Source organism: Ictidomys tridecemlineatus, chromosome 2 (genome assembly GCF_052094955.1).
Source record: "Ictidomys tridecemlineatus isolate mIctTri1 chromosome 2, mIctTri1.hap1, whole genome shotgun sequence".
NCBI lineage: Eukaryota > Metazoa > Chordata > Mammalia > Rodentia > Sciuridae > Ictidomys > Ictidomys tridecemlineatus.
Window position 1 is genome coordinate 225,191,454 of NC_135478.1, and position 16,991 is coordinate 225,208,444.

Consider the following 16,991-nt stretch of genomic DNA (forward strand, 5'->3'; position numbering starts at 1 on the left):
ATGTTTGAAACAGTGGCTGAGGTCCAAGCCTTGACACGGACGGCACCTGTGCCCTGGGGTGTCTCTGCCATTGACTCCTGGAGGTGAGGCCTCAGCCCAGCCACAGTGGCCTTTTCTCAGGTCTCTTCCACCCCCGCCCCCCACTGGCTACTTGTGGTCCTGGTGTGGAGGAAGGAACACTCTCTCCTCTCCCAGGAGACAGACACCTGCATGCTGCAGGTTAGTGGGACTAGGTGGCCTGGCTGGCTGGATACCCAGTCCCAAGAAGCCTGCAATCCTGGCAAGTTAACTGTCTCCTCAGAGACGCCTCCTGACCCACCAGGCATCATTCATGGCTTTTTGCTCCGCGTTGCTTGACCCTTTTTTATACTCCTGTCACACTCTGACCCACTGGACCCACCCACGAGTCTGTGAGTGCTCTGTGAGGCTCCTCTCCACCAGGGGACAGTAGAGTCTGGTGTTGAAAAGTCCCTGCTCTAGGGAAATGCCAATCAAAACTTCCATGGGATGCCACCTCACATGCATAGGATGGCCACTATCAAGTGTTGGCCAGGATGTAGTGGTCCCCCTGTCCTCAGGGGTAGGTTCGAAGACCTCCAATGGGTGCCCGGAGCCATGGATAGTGGTGAACCTTATGTATACTGTGTTTTTCTCTATATATACATATCCATGGTAAAGTTCGATTTGTAAATTTGGCACAGTAAGAGATTAACAACAATAACAAGCAATAAAATAGTAGAATTATAATAATATACTGTCATAAAAGTTATATGAATGTGGTCTCTCTTTTATTATCTTACTGTATTGTGTTGACCCTTCTTGTGATAGTATTAAAAGGAAGTATTTTATAGCCTCTTTGGGGCATATCCGAATTGCCAGAATCACTAGTCTTGTACTTCATGTCCATTATTACGTAAGGCTCACTTGAACACAAGCACTATAATACCACCACAGTTGATTCAGTGATGGAGATGGCTACCAAGTGGCTAACGGGTGGGTAGCATATATATTGTGGATACACTGGACAAAGGAATGATTCACATCATGGAAAGGGTGGGAAGGGAGGTGTGGGATTTAATCACATACGAAGAACACTGCACAGTTTAAAACTTATTAACTCTTTATTACTGGAATTTTTCACTTAATATTTTCAATCTGTGGTTGATCACAGGTAGCTGAAACTTCAGATAACTGAAACCACAGAAAGTAAAGCCATAGATAATGTGGTAGGGGACTACATAATTGGAACACTTGAGCACTGCTGTAAAATGGTATGGCCACTGTGGAAAACAGTGTGGTAGCTCCTCAAAAAATTAAAAATGGCATTACCATATGATGTAGTAATTTCACTTCTGGATGTATTTTCAAAAAAGCTGAAAACAAGGACTCCTGTTCACCGCAGCATTATTCACAACAGCCTTTAATTGGAAACAACCCAAGTGTCCATTGACAGATGAATCAGTAAACAAACAGTATTACAGATGTACAATGGAATATTACTCAGCCTTAAAAAGAAAGGAAATTGGGTTTGATCACCAGCACTAAAATAAATAAATAAATAAATAAAAGAAGGAAATTCTGATACATGCTACAACATGGATGGAACTTAAAGGCTTTACTCTAAGTAAAATAATCCAGACAAGTATTATGTGATCCCACCTATATGAGATACCTAGACTGGTCAAATTCATAGAGACAGGAAATAGAATGCTGTTTGCCAAAGGCAGCACGAAGGGGAGAATGAAGAGCTGCTGTTTAATGGGTACAGAGTTTCAGTTTTTTAAACTGACGCTAATAACTGTACACACTGATGGGGTGTGATTTTTTGGTGCACACACACAATGTGTGAAGATCTGAGTAATCATCATACTTATCACCTCCAATATTTATTAGTCCTGCAGAGGAAGGTTTTCTCTGCACTGACACTAAGCACGATAAGTCCTTCTTCTCCCTAACCTACAGTTACAAACAGCCGACCTCTTGTGTCCTGAGCCCACGGCACAGTGGTCTTGTGTTGATTCTGGGTTCCTGTGCCTCTTCCTTGTCTGTTCCAGTCCTAGCACCCTTCAAGATTCCCCCAGGATCCCTCCTCCCTTCCTAAACCACCCCTGTCCACTCCTGAAGAATAGGAGGCAATACATAGACCCAGCTCACTACACATGATGGTCTAGGTGGATCATGAAACCCAGCCTTCTCCTCCAGCTGCAGCCTGGGTTTACCAGTCAGAGACTATGGCTCTTACTTCAGCCTCCCACAGCACCCGGCATGCAGGGCCCATAAGTGAGCCACAAGTGTGTCATACATCTGAACAATCAACTCCAGGGCACATGAGCTTTTGTTCTGTTCTCTACATTTGCATAGGGCTGGGTCGAGTTGAAAGCTCAGTCAATCTTTATGAGTGACAGATTAAAACGCCAGAGTTTCCTCCCCGCCTGAGTCAGTCAAGTTGGACACACCTGGATGGAATCTTTCTGACTTAGTTTTGCAGATGTCTCCTCTTGACGTTGAACCCTGCAGACAAAGAGAGAGGAGATGCGGGAGATTGGGTCACCCAGGAAGATTCTTGCGTCCTATGAATCACGTGACAGGTTTATTTCACTAGAGTCTGGATAGAGTATTGCTAAAGTCTTCTCACTTCACTTTGCTCCACCTCCACCCCTGCCAAACACCCTCTCCACCCCTGCCAAACACCCTCTCAATTACCGATTAGTTCCCCAGACATGGGGTCACATAGATGGGAAGCAGCATTCCGGGCATCTTTCCAACACAATGCAATCCATGGCCCGTGTGGCTTATTGCAAACACACAGGCTGGCTCGTTCACTGACCACTTCCCCTCCTCCTCAAATTGAAAAGGCAGCAGCAACTTGGGGAGCTAAGTTTATGGATACTTTGGGTGCCTGTTAATTGGTGCCTATGTGCTAAGGAGCCTGATGAGCCTAGGGATGAGCTGAAAATCCCAAACCGGCAAGAGACATATGAACTAGAACTCTCTATGAACTAGAACTCTGCTCCAGTCTCTGGGCTCCTAACCTCCCACAGAGGAGGGCCGTGCTGTCTTCTGTCGTTTCCCACCTCTGCCCATCGAGACAGCCAGCAGAACACTATGGGCTGAGTTACATTTCAGATTCCTCCCATCTTGCATATCTAAATCAGAAGGAGGTTAGAAGACTAGTGTGGGTTGAAAGAAGGGAGGGACCCAGAGAAAGGACACAGAAGAGATAATGTGTCCACTGGACACGAGTGAGTCCCTGGCTATCAAATATCAAGAGCACCTGAGTCTATGGCCGTGCAAATCCTGGAAACTAACAGCAAAGAGATAGATGACGCCCAGCTCACACCTCCGAGATGGGTGGCAGTGTGTGCTGTGATGTGAACATGGTTTGTCTCCTCCCAAACTCAGAGTGAAACGTGATTAACACCGTGGTGCTGGGAGGCGATGCCTTCAGGGAAAGATTAGGTCTTTTAGAGAGATCAATGCCTTTCTCACTGGGTTGATGCTCCTCTCAGTAGAGAGTTCCCTGTCTTGTAGGACTGGCTTCAGTCACTGTGAGAACGGTCATTACAGAACAAGGTTGCCTCTTGTGTTTGGAGCTTTTCACAAACATCCACTTGCCCTTCTGGCTTCTGTCAGGTTATGAAGCAGCATGGGGCCCTCACCAGTGTGGCCAACTGATGTTGGGTTCCCAGGAGCCAAAATAAATGTCTTTCCTTTTTAAATTACCCAGTCTCAGATATTGCATTGTAACAACAGGAAGTGGACTACATGCATTTGTGTCTTTGGGATGCAGAGAACTGAAGATCCTGATAAAAACTAAGTCATGGATAAAGACTTAGGTTGAAGCCTAGTGGGGTCAACCCCCCCCCCCCCCGTGCTTCTTATCTGCAGTGGCTATTATAATCCAGGGGAACTTGTTGGATATCTACATTGGGTGAGTGAATTTGGTAATCTCCCTCACGTTCAAGAGATGGAACAAAGTTTTCTAACCTGTTAGGAGAGACAGGAATGCAGAGGTCACCATCAGCTACCAGGACCACCAGGCAGAGCTTGGTCTCTCCCTTTCTTTGCTGTGCACCAATCCAAACTCAAGCTATGCTGTTCCACATTTTACCCATCTCCTCCTCAAGGTCTGTCTGCTCCCTCGGGTGTTCAAAGTCCTTGGAAAGCCGTCAGCATTATGTTCAGTCATGGACATAGACGTCTCATCTCCACCAGAAGGAAAGTTCCTACGGATAGGTGTCTGTGGTCTATACCTGGCCTAGTACATACTGGGCACACAATGGCCACTCTATACTCATTACCTACGTTTTTGTGTGTGTGTGTGTGTGGGCGGGGGACAATATTAGGGAAAAGTAAATAAACTGCAGCTAATTAATAAAAAATTCTTTTCTGTATGAAAAAAGCAAATTGGCGCTTTGCTTCTCAGAGCACTGTGACATACTGATATGGGATTCTAAAGTAAATAGTTTGTGCCAGGATAGTTGGACCTGGGATGGCTCATACCTAGGGTGGCATGGGGTATGTGCTGATTCCAATGAGACCACTATCGATGGCATCTAGAACTCCTACAGAAAGCCTCCAGGAACCTCAGCCCTTCACTGCAGACAGGGCACATTTTTTGAGACACACATCTTCTGTTTGGGTCCCCACCAGGCTTGACACTAAGCATATGGACTATTTGTAAACAAGTTCAAAGGACAAAGATATGCCTTGTCCTTTGCGAGAGGGCAAAATCCTGGAAATATCTGGCACGTGGTAGGTCTCACCGAATACACAGGATCTCAAAGCTGTTCTTACTCAAGAATTCCAGAATGTTTAGAGAAGGAAAGGCATTAGTATCACCAACGCAAATGTTGTTTTCCTGTGTTTGAATTGGAAAGTCTGTGAGATTACTTTTCAGCGGAATCACAAGTCACTGCCTAAAAAGACAGGTAGGCAGTTTCAGAGACAAAAGCCAGCCAGGCCTTAGGAGTGGCGAGACTCCCATCCCTCAGTCCAAGGAGACGGGCTTCTACTGCCAAATCTTCTAATTTTCATAAGAGGAGCTAGAAGCTCAGATTTTTATGTGAAATTTCCAGATATTTAAAATATCCTGGGGGTGCTTTTTTATGGCCACCCCTACATTAACCAGGAGTCACCTACTCATTCATGACTGCAGCTAATTAATAAAAAAAAATTCTTTTCTGTATGAAAATAGCAAATTTGCGTTTTGCTTCTCAGAGCACTGTGACATACTGATATGTGATTCTAAAGTAAATAGTTTGTGCCAGGATAGTTGGACCTGCATTCATGCCCCACCCCACCCCCCCTGCCTTACAGCAAAAGAGGCTTCCCATCTAGCATCCAGCCTCATCTGTATCCAGGTCCCATCTTCTCCACCTGCTCTTGGACCTGGCTTTTGTGACCTGCCACTGCATTCTGAGTTTGCCCCAGCGCCGATGCTGTTCTCACCTTCTGCCAATGATCACCTGGACGTGAATCCCAGGAATCTGATGTCCTAACTCCTGTGACCTCTCCTCAGTTGTCCTGCTTCCTGCATCCTGACGCTCTTTCCTTGGCTCCTTCATTGTCCCCTCTCGGGGTCTTCCTTTCTATTCTCTGACACCCTCCAAGTTCCCAATCTTCTTTATAGGATTCTCTCAATGTCATCCCCTAATCCTGATGTTCCAAAGGGTTCTGATCCAGGCCTCCTCTTTTTCACTTCACATTGAATTCTTTGAGGAGCTCACCCATACCCCCACAATTTTCAAAACACATGGATGGTTCTCAGGCCCACCTGTCTCCATTCCAGCCCTCTCCTACCCTCAGCACCTGTATGATCTATTTCTAATGGGTCACACCAATTCAGCAGGTGCAAGATTGGTCACCCAGCATGCTGCTCCTCCTCCTGGGTAACCCTTCTTGAGGGCAAGTCACTGTCATCTACTTAGTTCCTCAAGCAGAAATCAGGCCAACCTCACCAATGTCCCCACTCCTCCTCAAGAAGTCTTATACCATTTGCCTATTAAGTATCTCCTGAAATCATCACTTCTCCATCCCATCTGACAAAATCATGGTCCAAGGTCACCACTACCTGGCACATGGACAACTGAAGTGCAGGCCTCCAGGCTCACCCTTCAGCCCTAATCCTTTCATGTGAACATGGCCACATCCCTGCCCTGCCTAAACCCTGCTGTGGTCCCCCACTCTTTGGATAGATTCTAGACTCCTGCACATGCACTAAAGGCTTTCTAGCTCTCAGGCACCTCTCTGGCCTCTCATCCCCTCCAGCCATGCTGGACCTTGCTTGACTTCCCACATACTATCCTCTCCCACGTGCACCTGGCTCCACCTCCTGCTTCCCCTGCCTTCTTCACACCTCACTTCAGCAGCACCCTCACCCATCCAACCTCCCTTGGCTTCCCCTAGACCTTTAGATGTCCTTACTATGCACTCGCAAAGCCTCTGTGTATACCCTGCGATGGCACTTACATTGACTGTGAGCTCTGTGAGGACAGGGTCCCTGCTCTCTTGCTGCATGTTGTTCCCCGTGCCTAGTGCCATGCTTGGAACACAATGAGCACCCATTAAATGTTTGCTAGGGTTATTTTTTGGCACTAGTGATTTTAAACCAGGAAGGGTCTCAGCCCTTGTCAATATCAATTCTCATTTTAATGAGAAAGCCAAGGTCCAGAGGAATAAACACAGGGCTCCAAGTCCCCTGTGACACAGAGGAGCAGTCAAACCTAAGACTACTCATTCCTAAATCTAGTGCCCCATTCCCCTGCCCTTCCCCTCCATGCCAGCCAGCCCCAGCTCACACAGCTGCCTGGGCTGGGCAGATGCAGTTAGGGAGGCTCCTGAGCAGGCGCCCCTCACCAGGAGAGCACCTGGTGGAGAGTGTGCAGCCTTCATTCCTCACTGCCCAAGGCGGCCACAGGTGAGGCTACTGTTGGGAAGCCCCTTGGTCTCTAGGGAATGACCAAAGGCAAGGGGCCCCTCTCTGCCTTCCCTTCAGCCCTAGTCTTCAGTTCCTGGCATGTGGGGAATGGAATGTGCTGGAAGATCTCGTTCTGCCAAATTTCTGAACTAGAAGCAAGAACCAGGGTAGCATATAACATTTGATCTGGAAAAGCCAATTAACGGCAGGGGGCTAAATGCAACCATCCCGTGACAAAAAGGGAAGAGGCTTTTCCTGCGCATGGAGGTGGGGAGGGGATGGAGGAGTCAGGCTTGCCTTCCCCAGCTCAGGTAACAGTCCCAGAACTGCAGATTAGAACTTTAATACCACTTGAAGTACACAGATTCTTTCACTCTGGGTAGAGGTTCTCCACCCAGCCGGCTCTTGACCCAGGAAACGTCTGCTTTCCCACATGAGTCGCAGGCGTTCTCTCTGCACTATCTGTGTCGTGCACGCCAAAGCTGGGTAGGCTTTGCGGACATCTCCCTACGCTGAAGACAGGACGGTGGCCAAAGGAATGCAGGCCTCCGGCAGCAGCCCAGGCCCTCTGGCGCACAATTCTCTGGAATCTGTGAGCAAAGGAAGGATCCTAGTGAGAATTGGGCTCAGAAGAAGAGCGGGGGCGGTGCCACCTCTGTTGGAGCCGGCCAGGCTGGGGCGGAGAGGTCGGTCTCTGAGGCCTGGTGCACCACTTCGCCGTGGATGCGCTGGTGCCGCACCAGGTGGGTCTTACGGCTGAAGCTCTTGCCACACTGAGGGCAGGAGAAAGGGCGGGAGCCGGTGTGGATCGCTTGGTGGCGGACCAGGTTGGTTTTGGAGCTGAAGCTGCGGGCGCAGATGGCGCAGGCGTGGGGGCGACTGCCTGTGTGCACCGCCTGGTGACGGCCCAGGTGCGACTTGCGGCTGAAGCGGCGGCCACATTGAGCACAGGCGAAAGGCCTGGCGCCGCTGTGGGCCCTGGAGTGGGCGACAAGATTGGGCCGCGAGCCAAAGCGGCGACCGCACTGCGCGCAGGCGAAGGGCCGTTCGCCCGTGTGCACTCGCCGGTGCCGCGCCAGGTGCTGTCCGTGGGCGAAGCCGCGCCCGCAGTCAGGGCAGAAGAAAGACCTTTCGCCCGAGGGGGTGCGCTGGGGCGTCACTGTGCCCGACGCAGGGCCGCAACTTGGCCCACAACTTGGCCCACGGGGCACGCAGGCTGAGGGTTCAGCGGCGGCAGCAGGGTCCACGGTGGCTCCCAGTGCGCAATCGTCGCACCCAAAGGAGCGACCTTCGCTGCGGTGCAGACGCTGGTGTGAGGCGAGGTTCTTTTTCCAGCCGAAGCTCAGGCCACAGTCAGAGCAGGAGAAAGGTTTCGGTCCAGGAGGGGACGGGGTGGAGGACTCTGCGGGGGAATGCGGCGAAGAAGGCGCGTCGGGAGAGGGCTGGGCTCGACTAGCTGCTTCGTGCACCCTTTGGTGCCGCACCAAGTGCTGCTTGTGCGTGAAGCTGCGTGCGCACTGCGTGCACTGATAGGGCCTCTCGCCGGTGTGGATGCGCTGGTGCCGGATCAAGTGCGTCTTCTTGCGAAAGCGCTTCTCACACTCAGTGCAGGGGAAGGGCCGCTCGCCTGTGTGGGTCTTCTGGTGCGAACCCAGGTGTATCTTTTGGCTGAAGCGCTTGCCGCACTCGGCGCACGGGTAGGGTCGCTCGCCCGTGTGTGTGCGCAGGTGGCGGGTCAGGTGGGCCTTCTTGCTGAAGCGCTTGTCGCACTCAGAACACGGGAAAGGCCGTTCCCCGCGGTGGCTGCGTTGATGCAGCAGCATGTGGGCGCGCTGAGTGAAGCTGCGGCCGCAGTCCGGGCAGGCGCAGGGGCCCTCGCCCCGGTGCAGCCTTTGGTGCAGCCGCAACGTCAGCTGGTCCCGGAAGCGCCGCTCGCACTCCCCGCAACCATATGGCTTCTCCGGGATCGGGGCCCACCCGGACAGCGCGATCCCGCCTAATGCCCCCGTGGCCCCTGGCTCCAGTTTGTATGCAGCAGCCAGATGTCCCAGTTCAGGCGCTGGGAAAGGGCTGGGAAGTAGCGAGAGATGCTGGGGCCATTCGACCGCCTCTCCTGCCTCCGGTTCCTCATCCTCCACCTTCACCTTCCGAATCATCCATTCGTCTCCTGAATGAATAGTCAAAAAAAGAATTGTCTAGTAAGCTCAACGCCAGTAGTACTGCCTCCCAGGAGCCCAGCAATCTGGCTTCTGTTCTCTCCACTCTACCCCAAAAGTTTCCGGGAATGACCAAATCCCAAACTCTTCTCATTCTCCTCCTGCTCTGCAGCCTGCCAAGCTGATGAACACCTGCCCCCTTCCGTGACTTTTCTCCCAGGCTCTGGGTGGCTGCCCCAGATCTTGCTGTCCAGCAAGCTCCTTTCTGGAACCGTGTCTCCAGTTGAGTAGCTCCCCTGGGTGTCCCAAAAATCGGCTGCAGCTCTGCAGGTTTGTTGCCAAACACCTGACCTTCCCACACCTATCCTTGGCTGGTGTTAACATTAGAACAGTATATCTTCTCCCAAAAGGAGACCTTTGGGCCTTGACACCTCCTGCTCTCTACCTTTGTCTGGCCACAGAGTACCAGGGCACCCTAAAAGTCAGTTCCTTCATCTTAACTGCTCCCCCTGCTGCTCCCTTCAGTTTATAGGACCTGGGTAATTGGTGAATGTTGTCAGCCTCTCCAGAAGCAGGGAGGGCCCTGGGGAGAGCCTTGGCCCAAAGGCAGGATTGAGTTCCTGAGGAACTCTCATAAATGCATCTGTAGGAGAAGGGCCCATGGATCTGTTTTCTCTCTTTAAAGCCCCCAGAAGATCCCCAGTTCTGCTGGAGAACCATTGGACCAAATGATCTGAATTCCTCTCTGGCCCTTAAAGTCCTTCACAGCCCAAGCCTTGGTTACATTACACAGGGACTGCTACAAGTACATCTACTCCCAGTTTCTTCCATTAATCTATTGTTTCCAAACAACTGTCTATTGATCATACTGTGATATGCCTCACATTTTCATTGTGTCACTCTTCTATTCAAGAACCATCAATAGGTTATTTTTCCCCCCAGGATTTAGCCAGTTGTAGGTGCATCTGAGGCTCACTCAGATCTACTCCAACTTTCTTCTTTTAGGTGAGAATGCTTTATTTCCACCACACTGCTCTCCTTCAACCCCATTTACATGTCACCTTTTCTGCTTCAAAGTCCTTTCTCAGTCTAGACTGTCTCTCCATTCTGCACCCCAGCCAGCTTCTGAGCTGAAGTCTATGCCTCTCTCAAGATGCATTACAAAGCAACATTTTTGACAGATCCAGTCAAAATAAGGATCTCTCACCCTAAACTTCTATAGCACTGACACTTCTTTTCCTATTTGCAACTCTTATATTGGTTCTTTTAATCTTTCATCTTGGTTAACACTGATGCCATCTCAATTACATGTTAGCTTCTGGAAGAGTAGATACATTGTATTATAAATGTATAATAAAATGAGCATTGCCATCATTTATGGAGGGCCAACTATAGATGAAACACTAGCCATACACCATTATAAACCTCACAACAACCATGAAGTTATTGTTATCCTTGTTTATAGATGAACAGATCACAAGGTCCTGGAGAGGGGGTAGTCCATCCTAGAGTGCTCAGTGGGTAAGTATGTCTGTACACCTCTAGGGCCTATCTCTTCCTACCACACTCAGCACAGTCAGTGCATAGTAGGGACTAGATAAATCTTTGTTGGATAAATGTCACTGTTATTATTTAGATGTGATATCCCCCAAAAGCTCATATATGAGACAATGCAAGAAGGTCAGGAGGAGAAATAATTGGGTTATATCTTAACCTAATCAGTGAATTAGTCTCTGATGGAATTAATTGAGTGGTAACTGGAGGCAGGTAGGGTGTGGCTGGAGGAAGTGGTTCCTTGGGGACAGGGCTATAGGGTATATATGTTGTATCTGGAGAGTGGAGTTTCTGTTTCCTGATCATCATGTAAGCTGCCTCCCTCTGCCAACTCTTCTGCCATGATGTTCTGCCTCATCTTGAGCCCCGAGGAATGGAACCTGCTGTTATGAATTGAGACCTCTGAAGCTGTGAGTCCCCAATAAACTTTTCATCCTCTGCAATTGTTCTGATCCTTTAGTCACAACAGCAAAAAAAAAAAGCTGACTAAAACAGTCAACCAAGCAAGAGGTGATGAGGTAGTAGCAGGAGAAAGAAGTGATGGGTAGGTTTAGGTACAGGAGAGATGAGTTTACTATAATAGTCTTGAAGAACTTGGTACCAACAAGATCAGTGATGGTTTGGGGAGAAGAGAATGTAGGAGAGAGACAGTGGAAAAGTTGATCCACATCCTTTATCTTCATGGCAACTGTAATTCAGGTGATCAACAGCCTAAGATTAGACCAGGGAAGATGAAGAGGGGAAGTTAGGACTTCTAGCAAGGTTTGAAACAAGGTATATTTCTCTTCGGTGATGAGCCTCTTCGGTTCCATAGTCTATAGGGTGTAATTCTTTTTAGGTGTCGGAGTTCTACAGCAGAAAGGGTCCAGGGTCTGAACTCTTCTTGATTGGAAGGGCCTGGAGTAGCTGTCTCTCAAGGGAATGGGGTTTGTGAGGCCTCTTGGTGGATGGAGCAACAGGAAGACTCACCTGAGCAGGAGCCCACAGGCTCAGCCTTCTGTGGAGTACATGCCTGTCCTTCTCTGCTGGGAGCCTCAGCTTGTTCTGTCTGGGCTCCTTCCTCTGGACCAGGGGCTTCATGCCCTGGGAGAGAAGAGGAAACCTCAAGGCCTCCAGAAGCATCACAGATGGATGAAGGTCCCCACTGCAGCTAGGAAGCAGGGACATCTGAAACCCCAGCCCATCCCCACCCACAGGACTCTGTCTCCCATCATACCTGCAGGGTCTGAATTCCCAGCTGCCCCCGGGGAAACCTCAGGCTCCTCTAAGCAGGGCAGCTGCTAAGGGTGGGCAGGTTGCAGGAGCCATAAGTGAGGAATTTCTGGAATATGTGTATGTGAGGTAGTGAAAGCAAGGAAGGGCCCCTGACCTGAGGCTTACCTGAGGCTCCTAACAGCAGGACTATACTTCCCAGACCCCTGAGGGACCCCAGGTCCAAGGCAAATCATTGGTAAGGATCAGAATGTTGAAGCCAGGCCTGTTCCTGCCTTAGCACTCCATCCTGGCTGCCGCTACCTGATATTCCCTTAGCCACCTCCCTAACCTCTTTCAAATCTTGCTCCAATTTTTCCTTCCCAGTGAGGCTTGTTCTTCACCCTCAGTGAAGGGGACCTTCAGTGAAGGGCCTCATCCCTACCTGTAGCCCTTCACTGTGCTTTATTCTCTCCTGCACAGCATTTATCTTCTAAGGTAGCTTATCATTTCTCTTGCTTTTACATTTATTGTTAGTTGATTCTGAACACTCTAGGATTAAGCTCTTTGAAGGTAGGGGTTATTGGTCCTGATGGAATTCTAAATTGTCTAGAATAGCAGTCACCATATAGTAGGTGCTTAACAATATGTGGTGAAAGGAAGGAAAATTCCTTCCTGAGACATCCTACATGGTCCCCATTTACATACCTGAGCTTGTACCCAGTGCTCTCTCTTCACTGGAGGAGGACATCTGCCCCTGGACATTATGAGACCTGTCCTTGGGCTCACTTTGGGGGGCCATCTCTGGCTGTCCCACAGAGAATCCTATTACAGATAGAAGAATGGTTCCAAGTAAACCATACTGTACAGAACTGATGATCAGAAGTGGGGCCCTCCCCTTCCTAGCCTGCTCAAGGATAGGGCTTCCCAATAATAGTGATAAGAGACAACAGCCCAGGCTCCCCAGCAGTCTGACCAGGTATCAATCTCAGCTCCTTTGAGATTAATCAAAGATAGAAGGAAGAAACAGAATAGCTTTAGAGAGAATAAGTTTAAGTCCCAGTGCTGAGTGAGTCCCCATATACACTTGCAGTTTAGCACAACTTCCCTCCTCTGGGCATTCAAACATACGTGGTGACCTGAAAGGATGCTGTCCTACAGGCCCCTAGGGCCTCTGGCTCCAGGGCTCAGCCTCTGGAAGAACTCTACTCTATGCCTTGTAGATGCCCCCTAATCCCACCCCACCCCCAAGTGCCTTCAGTTCTCTCACCCAGAGAGCTGAGGGCCTCCAAAGTCTCTCTCATGGCAACAGGGAGTAGCCCCTCCTGGGGACCAGGTCACAGACCCTAAGGAGAAAAGACTGCTGTCAGGTTCCTCCTGCCAGTTTCCACCTGGGTCTAGTATAGCAGCCACCATATAGGTTGGGCAGGAAGCTCTGTCCAATCTCTCTCTCCTAGCTCTTCCCAGGAGCTCCAAAGGTGATGTCCCCAAACAGGTGAGGGAAATAAGGGAGTATGAATTTAAGAGCAGAGACCTTTAAAGATGGGGGGCCCAAGAAGAAAGGCTTGAAGCCATTTCTGCAAGCTCTGGTTGACTCTGGAAATCAGTTCACCCACCTACCCACCCTTGCCTGGCAGGTCTCTCCAGCCAGCCCCAGTTCATTGGCAGCCCCACCCCAAGCACACCCCCAGTGTCCTTGCCTGGGGACTGGCAGGAACCATTCTCTGGGGAGAGGGTGGAGGGTGGGAAACCAGGGTGGGGAGTGGGAAACTTCATTTCCTGGGTCCTCCAGCTGTCACTGCAGGAGATGGTGAAACAGGAGCCAGCCGGCAGGGGAGGGAGTGTCAGTTTAGGACTAGGTGGGGGCTCCCCATCAGAGAAGAGTCCTCGTTAGAGGTAGGAAATGGTCTTGGCTTCTCCAAAAGCCCCTACTTCAAAACCACTCCCTTCCCCATGAGGCTGCTCTGTGCTAGGACACCCCCAGGCCAGAACACCCCTCCTGGCACCCCCTTCCCGGCTCGGTCCCCTGTGGGCTCCCCCCCCTCCCCCAGCAGGCTCCCCTCCCCCTCCCCCCCTGCAGCCTTCCCTCTGTCCCTCCCCTCTCCCGGCTCCCTCTGCCTTCCGCCCTCTCTCCCCACCAAATCGGGTAGCCTCCTGGAGCCCCTCCCCCTGCCCCGCCCCTACGGCTCCGCCCCTGCCCGCACCGGCGGGGCCAACCCCTCACGGCCCCCTCCGGTCGGCCTGACGCCGCCGCCGCCTCCCTGACCCTCCGCTCCGGGCAGTCTCCGGCAGCGCTCCGTTCCCCTCCCCCTCCCTGGGCTCCGGGCCGCCCTTCCCCGCCCGCCCGACTCTCCCCCGCTCCATCCCCCTCCTCGGCTGCACACTCTCTGCCTTCCTTCCCCCTCCTCTTTTCCTTCCTCCCCAACGCCCGCCCTCCAGCTCTCAGCTGGTCTCCCCCACCCTGCTCGCCCCTCCCTTCCCCCTCTCCTCCCCCACTCTGGTTTCTCTTCCTCTCCTTCCCTCTCTTCACCTCGGTTCCCTCCCTCCACCCCTCCCCAGCCCTCCTCCGGCCCCCACACCGCCCTCCCTCCCCCTCCCTCCCCTCTCCCCCCTGCCGCTCTCCTTCCCCTCCGCGGCCCCCGCCTCCCTTCCCCCTCGGCCTCCCCAGCAGGCTCCAGCTCCGTTTCCCTCCCCTCCCGGTCCCCAGAACCGCTCTTCCCCTCCCCCTCCAGTCCGCTCCCCAGCTCCCCGGTCCCCGGCGCCCCAGGCTGGGGCTACCGGACCGACCCAGCTCACTGCCGACCTTCTCCCTGGCCCTGCCCCTCCCCACCCCACCTCCCCTCCGAGCCCCTTTCTCCCCAACACCCCCTCTCAGTGGTCCTGTCCCTGTTTCTGCTCCCCACTGACTTCTCACCACCCCCCAAGTTTTCCTCCCGAGCAGACCCCACTCCACCTCCCCTCCTCCGGGTGTCCTCCAGAGTCACTCCGGGTCCCGGCCGCTGCCCGGCTCCGGGGCTCACCTGTCAGCGCCCTGCTCTCCCGCCCCTCCCCAAGAGCCGATCCCGGGCGCCCGGTTTTCCTCCGCTCCCGTTCGGCCCACTCCCACTCTCCCTGCGCTCTCCCGAGACTCCCCACTCCCTCCCCTGGGGACCCTCCCGCCCCTTTCCCACCGATTCCCACCCGGCCCCCGCCCTTCTCTCCAGTTCCCGGATCCCTTTCCTGCACTCCGCGACCCTCGCCGCCGCCCCTCCGGCCTCGCCCCCCGGCTCGGCCCCCTCCTTTTCGCCGGCGACCCGCGCCCCTCCCCCATCCCTGCCCCGCTCCCGGCGCCCCTTCCCCGGGGGCTGTCACCTGCACGCAGCGGGCTCTGAGTGTGCGCTGAAGGGGAGGCGGGCGGGGCCGCCGGCGCCCGGAGCCTCCCGGCCCTCACCTGGCGGGCCCGCGGGTCGCCGCGCTGCAGCCAGCCGCGGGGACCCAGGCGCCCGGGCCTCCTGCCCGAGCCGGCTCTGCTCACAATGGCGCCCGCTGCCTGCAGCCCGGGTGCCGACTGCCCGAAAGACTGACAGACTGACAGCCCCGAAACTTCACGGGGAGGGGAAGGAAAAACGCCGGGGGAGAGGGAGCTGGGCAGCGGCGCCCTCAAGGGGGAAGAGAGCGAGGAAGCGGGAGCGGAGCCCCAGGCACCAGGCTGGGGAGGTCGGGACCGTGGTCTCGGGGAGCGGGGTCGAGGGACGTGCACCGCGGGGTGAGGTGTGCAGGTGAGGGTCCTGAGGCCCGACGCCCGCGGGAGAGGACGGAAAGTGGGAGCTCTGGACCGGGGGAAGGGGGAGGGAGGGAGGAGGGAGGGGAGGAGGGAGAGGAGACCGGGGAGGTAGGGCACTCGGGCTGCGAGGGAGGGTGCTCGCAGCCTCGGAGGGAGGAGCCGGGGAAAGGTGGAGCGCGGGAGGGGTGAGGAGTTGCCGGGAAGAGGAGGGGGCGTGTTCGGATGGGAGCCTGGAGTCTTTAAGTCGCGAGTACGGGTCGGGTTTGTGGCCCCACCGCGGTCCTGCCAGAGACGTGACGGGCTGACCGTGGGGCAGTGGGGGGGTGGGGGGGCTGAGAAACTCCTGCCGGTCCCGCTCTACACCCGATCCTACCCGGATCCACCCAGACCCCTTCCCTCCAGCCTAGACTCCCGAGGCTGGAGCTGAGACCCCCTGCGAGAACGGTGGAAAGGGGCCCAAGGAGAGAGGGCCTTCCCCGCCCCCCAGTAGAAATTGGGGAGGAGGTTCTGAGCCGAGACCCCCGGGAGGAGGGGCGGCTGGCGCTGAGGCTGCAGGGGGTGAGGCTGGGCGGTGACTGCGTGGGCGGGGCAGGGAGGGGTGACAGAGAGGGGAGGGCCGTCTGTACTAGGTGGGCCCTGCCGGCCTCAGGTGTGGAGGGCTGTCCTCTGAGCCCCGGGGCCTGGCCGCTGACCCCGCCCCGGTCCTGCAGTTTCTCCTCAGCCTAGCCGGTGAGGCTCCACTCCCTAAACTCCTCCTGTCCGGTCCTCCTCAAGCTGGTTATTGCAGACCTCCTCCCCACGATCTTTCTGCCTGCTCCCCTGAATTCCGACTTCCTCCCTCCTGCCTGTGACTTGTGTTTCTTCCAAAGCCCAATGATGCCCTATTCATGACTGCTGGAATCCAGAACTGGAGTAAACCTGAGAAGGGGAGGCCAGTGAATGGCCCTAGTGGACGGAACAAGTGCCCCTGGCTATAGCACCCAATCACAGGAATGGAGACACCTATGGAATCAGAGTACATTGACCCAAGGCAGACCTTGTAGGACGCAGTAGCACAGCACACAGCAGGGGTGTCCACAATGTCTGTGGATGGTGAGAGTGAGAGGCCCAGGGACAGCCGGACCTGGAAGAGCAGGTGGTCCTTCCCATTCAGCTTAGAAAGGCTCTTCTGTATAATGGATGCTGATTAGACTGCAGGTCGCCCTGGGAGCAAATGTGTACCTCTGTGTGTGCTGGGCTGGAGCAGGGGTGTCCACATGTAGGTCACAAAAGGAGGAGTAATATGTGAGCGTTGAGAAAGGCTGGAAGAACAGTAGGCTCACCACACACCCTGGCTCTTTTCCAGGACTACTGGGTCTAGGATGCCAATCCTAGCTATCTGTGAGCCCTGGAAGAAGCTCAACATGAC

General features: G+C 53.5%; 2 protein-coding genes across 8 annotated transcripts in view; one reads left to right on the top strand and one right to left on the bottom strand.

The window, feature by feature from the left end:
* Positions 1-7,246: 7,246 nt before the first annotated feature.
* Positions 7,247-15,384, bottom strand: Znf467 (zinc finger protein 467). Of its 7 annotated transcripts, none has more exons than XM_078040785.1 (5): positions 15,251-15,384; positions 13,091-13,166; positions 12,529-12,645; positions 11,599-11,712; positions 7,247-9,086 (listed from the first exon to the last, which is right to left on the bottom strand). In XM_078040785.1, exons 2-5 carry the CDS (start codon positions 13,122-13,124, stop codon positions 7,546-7,548), a joined length of 1,806 nt encoding a protein of 601 aa, XP_077896911.1. In that variant the 5' UTR covers positions 13,125-13,166; positions 15,251-15,384; the 3' UTR covers positions 7,247-7,545. The 7 variants fall into 7 exon arrangements, with proteins under 7 accessions (XP_077896911.1, XP_077896910.1, XP_077896912.1 ...); XM_078040784.1 differs by having other exon boundaries at positions 15,172-15,308; XM_078040786.1 differs by lacking the exon at positions 15,251-15,384 and adding an exon at positions 14,841-14,895.
* The window catches only part of LOC101972385 (SCO-spondin), a 55,397-nt gene continuing 51,707 nt past the window's right edge, over positions 13,302-16,991 (top strand). Inside the window, exons 1-3 of the mRNA XM_078027965.1 lie at positions 13,302-13,315; positions 13,971-14,055; positions 14,380-15,578. Of these exons, the coding sequence (XP_077884091.1) occupies positions 13,302-13,315; positions 13,971-14,055; positions 14,380-15,578 (1,298 nt within the window). The remainder of the gene's footprint in view (positions 13,316-13,970; positions 14,056-14,379; positions 15,579-16,991) is intronic.

Bases quoted from the DNA above. Each gene is read 5' to 3' on its own strand.
- Znf467 (XM_078040785.1), bottom strand. From the start codon at position 13,124: ATGAGAGAGACTTTGGAGGCCCTCAGCTCTCTGG. The intron at 12,646-13,090 runs GTGAGAGAACTG...TATCTGTAATAG, and splicing joins GGAGGCCCTCAGCTCTCTGG to GATTCTCTGTGGGACAGCCA. The intron at 11,713-12,528 runs GTATGTAAATGG...CTTCTCTCCCAG, and splicing joins AGCACTGGGTACAAGCTCAG to GGCATGAAGCCCCTGGTCCA.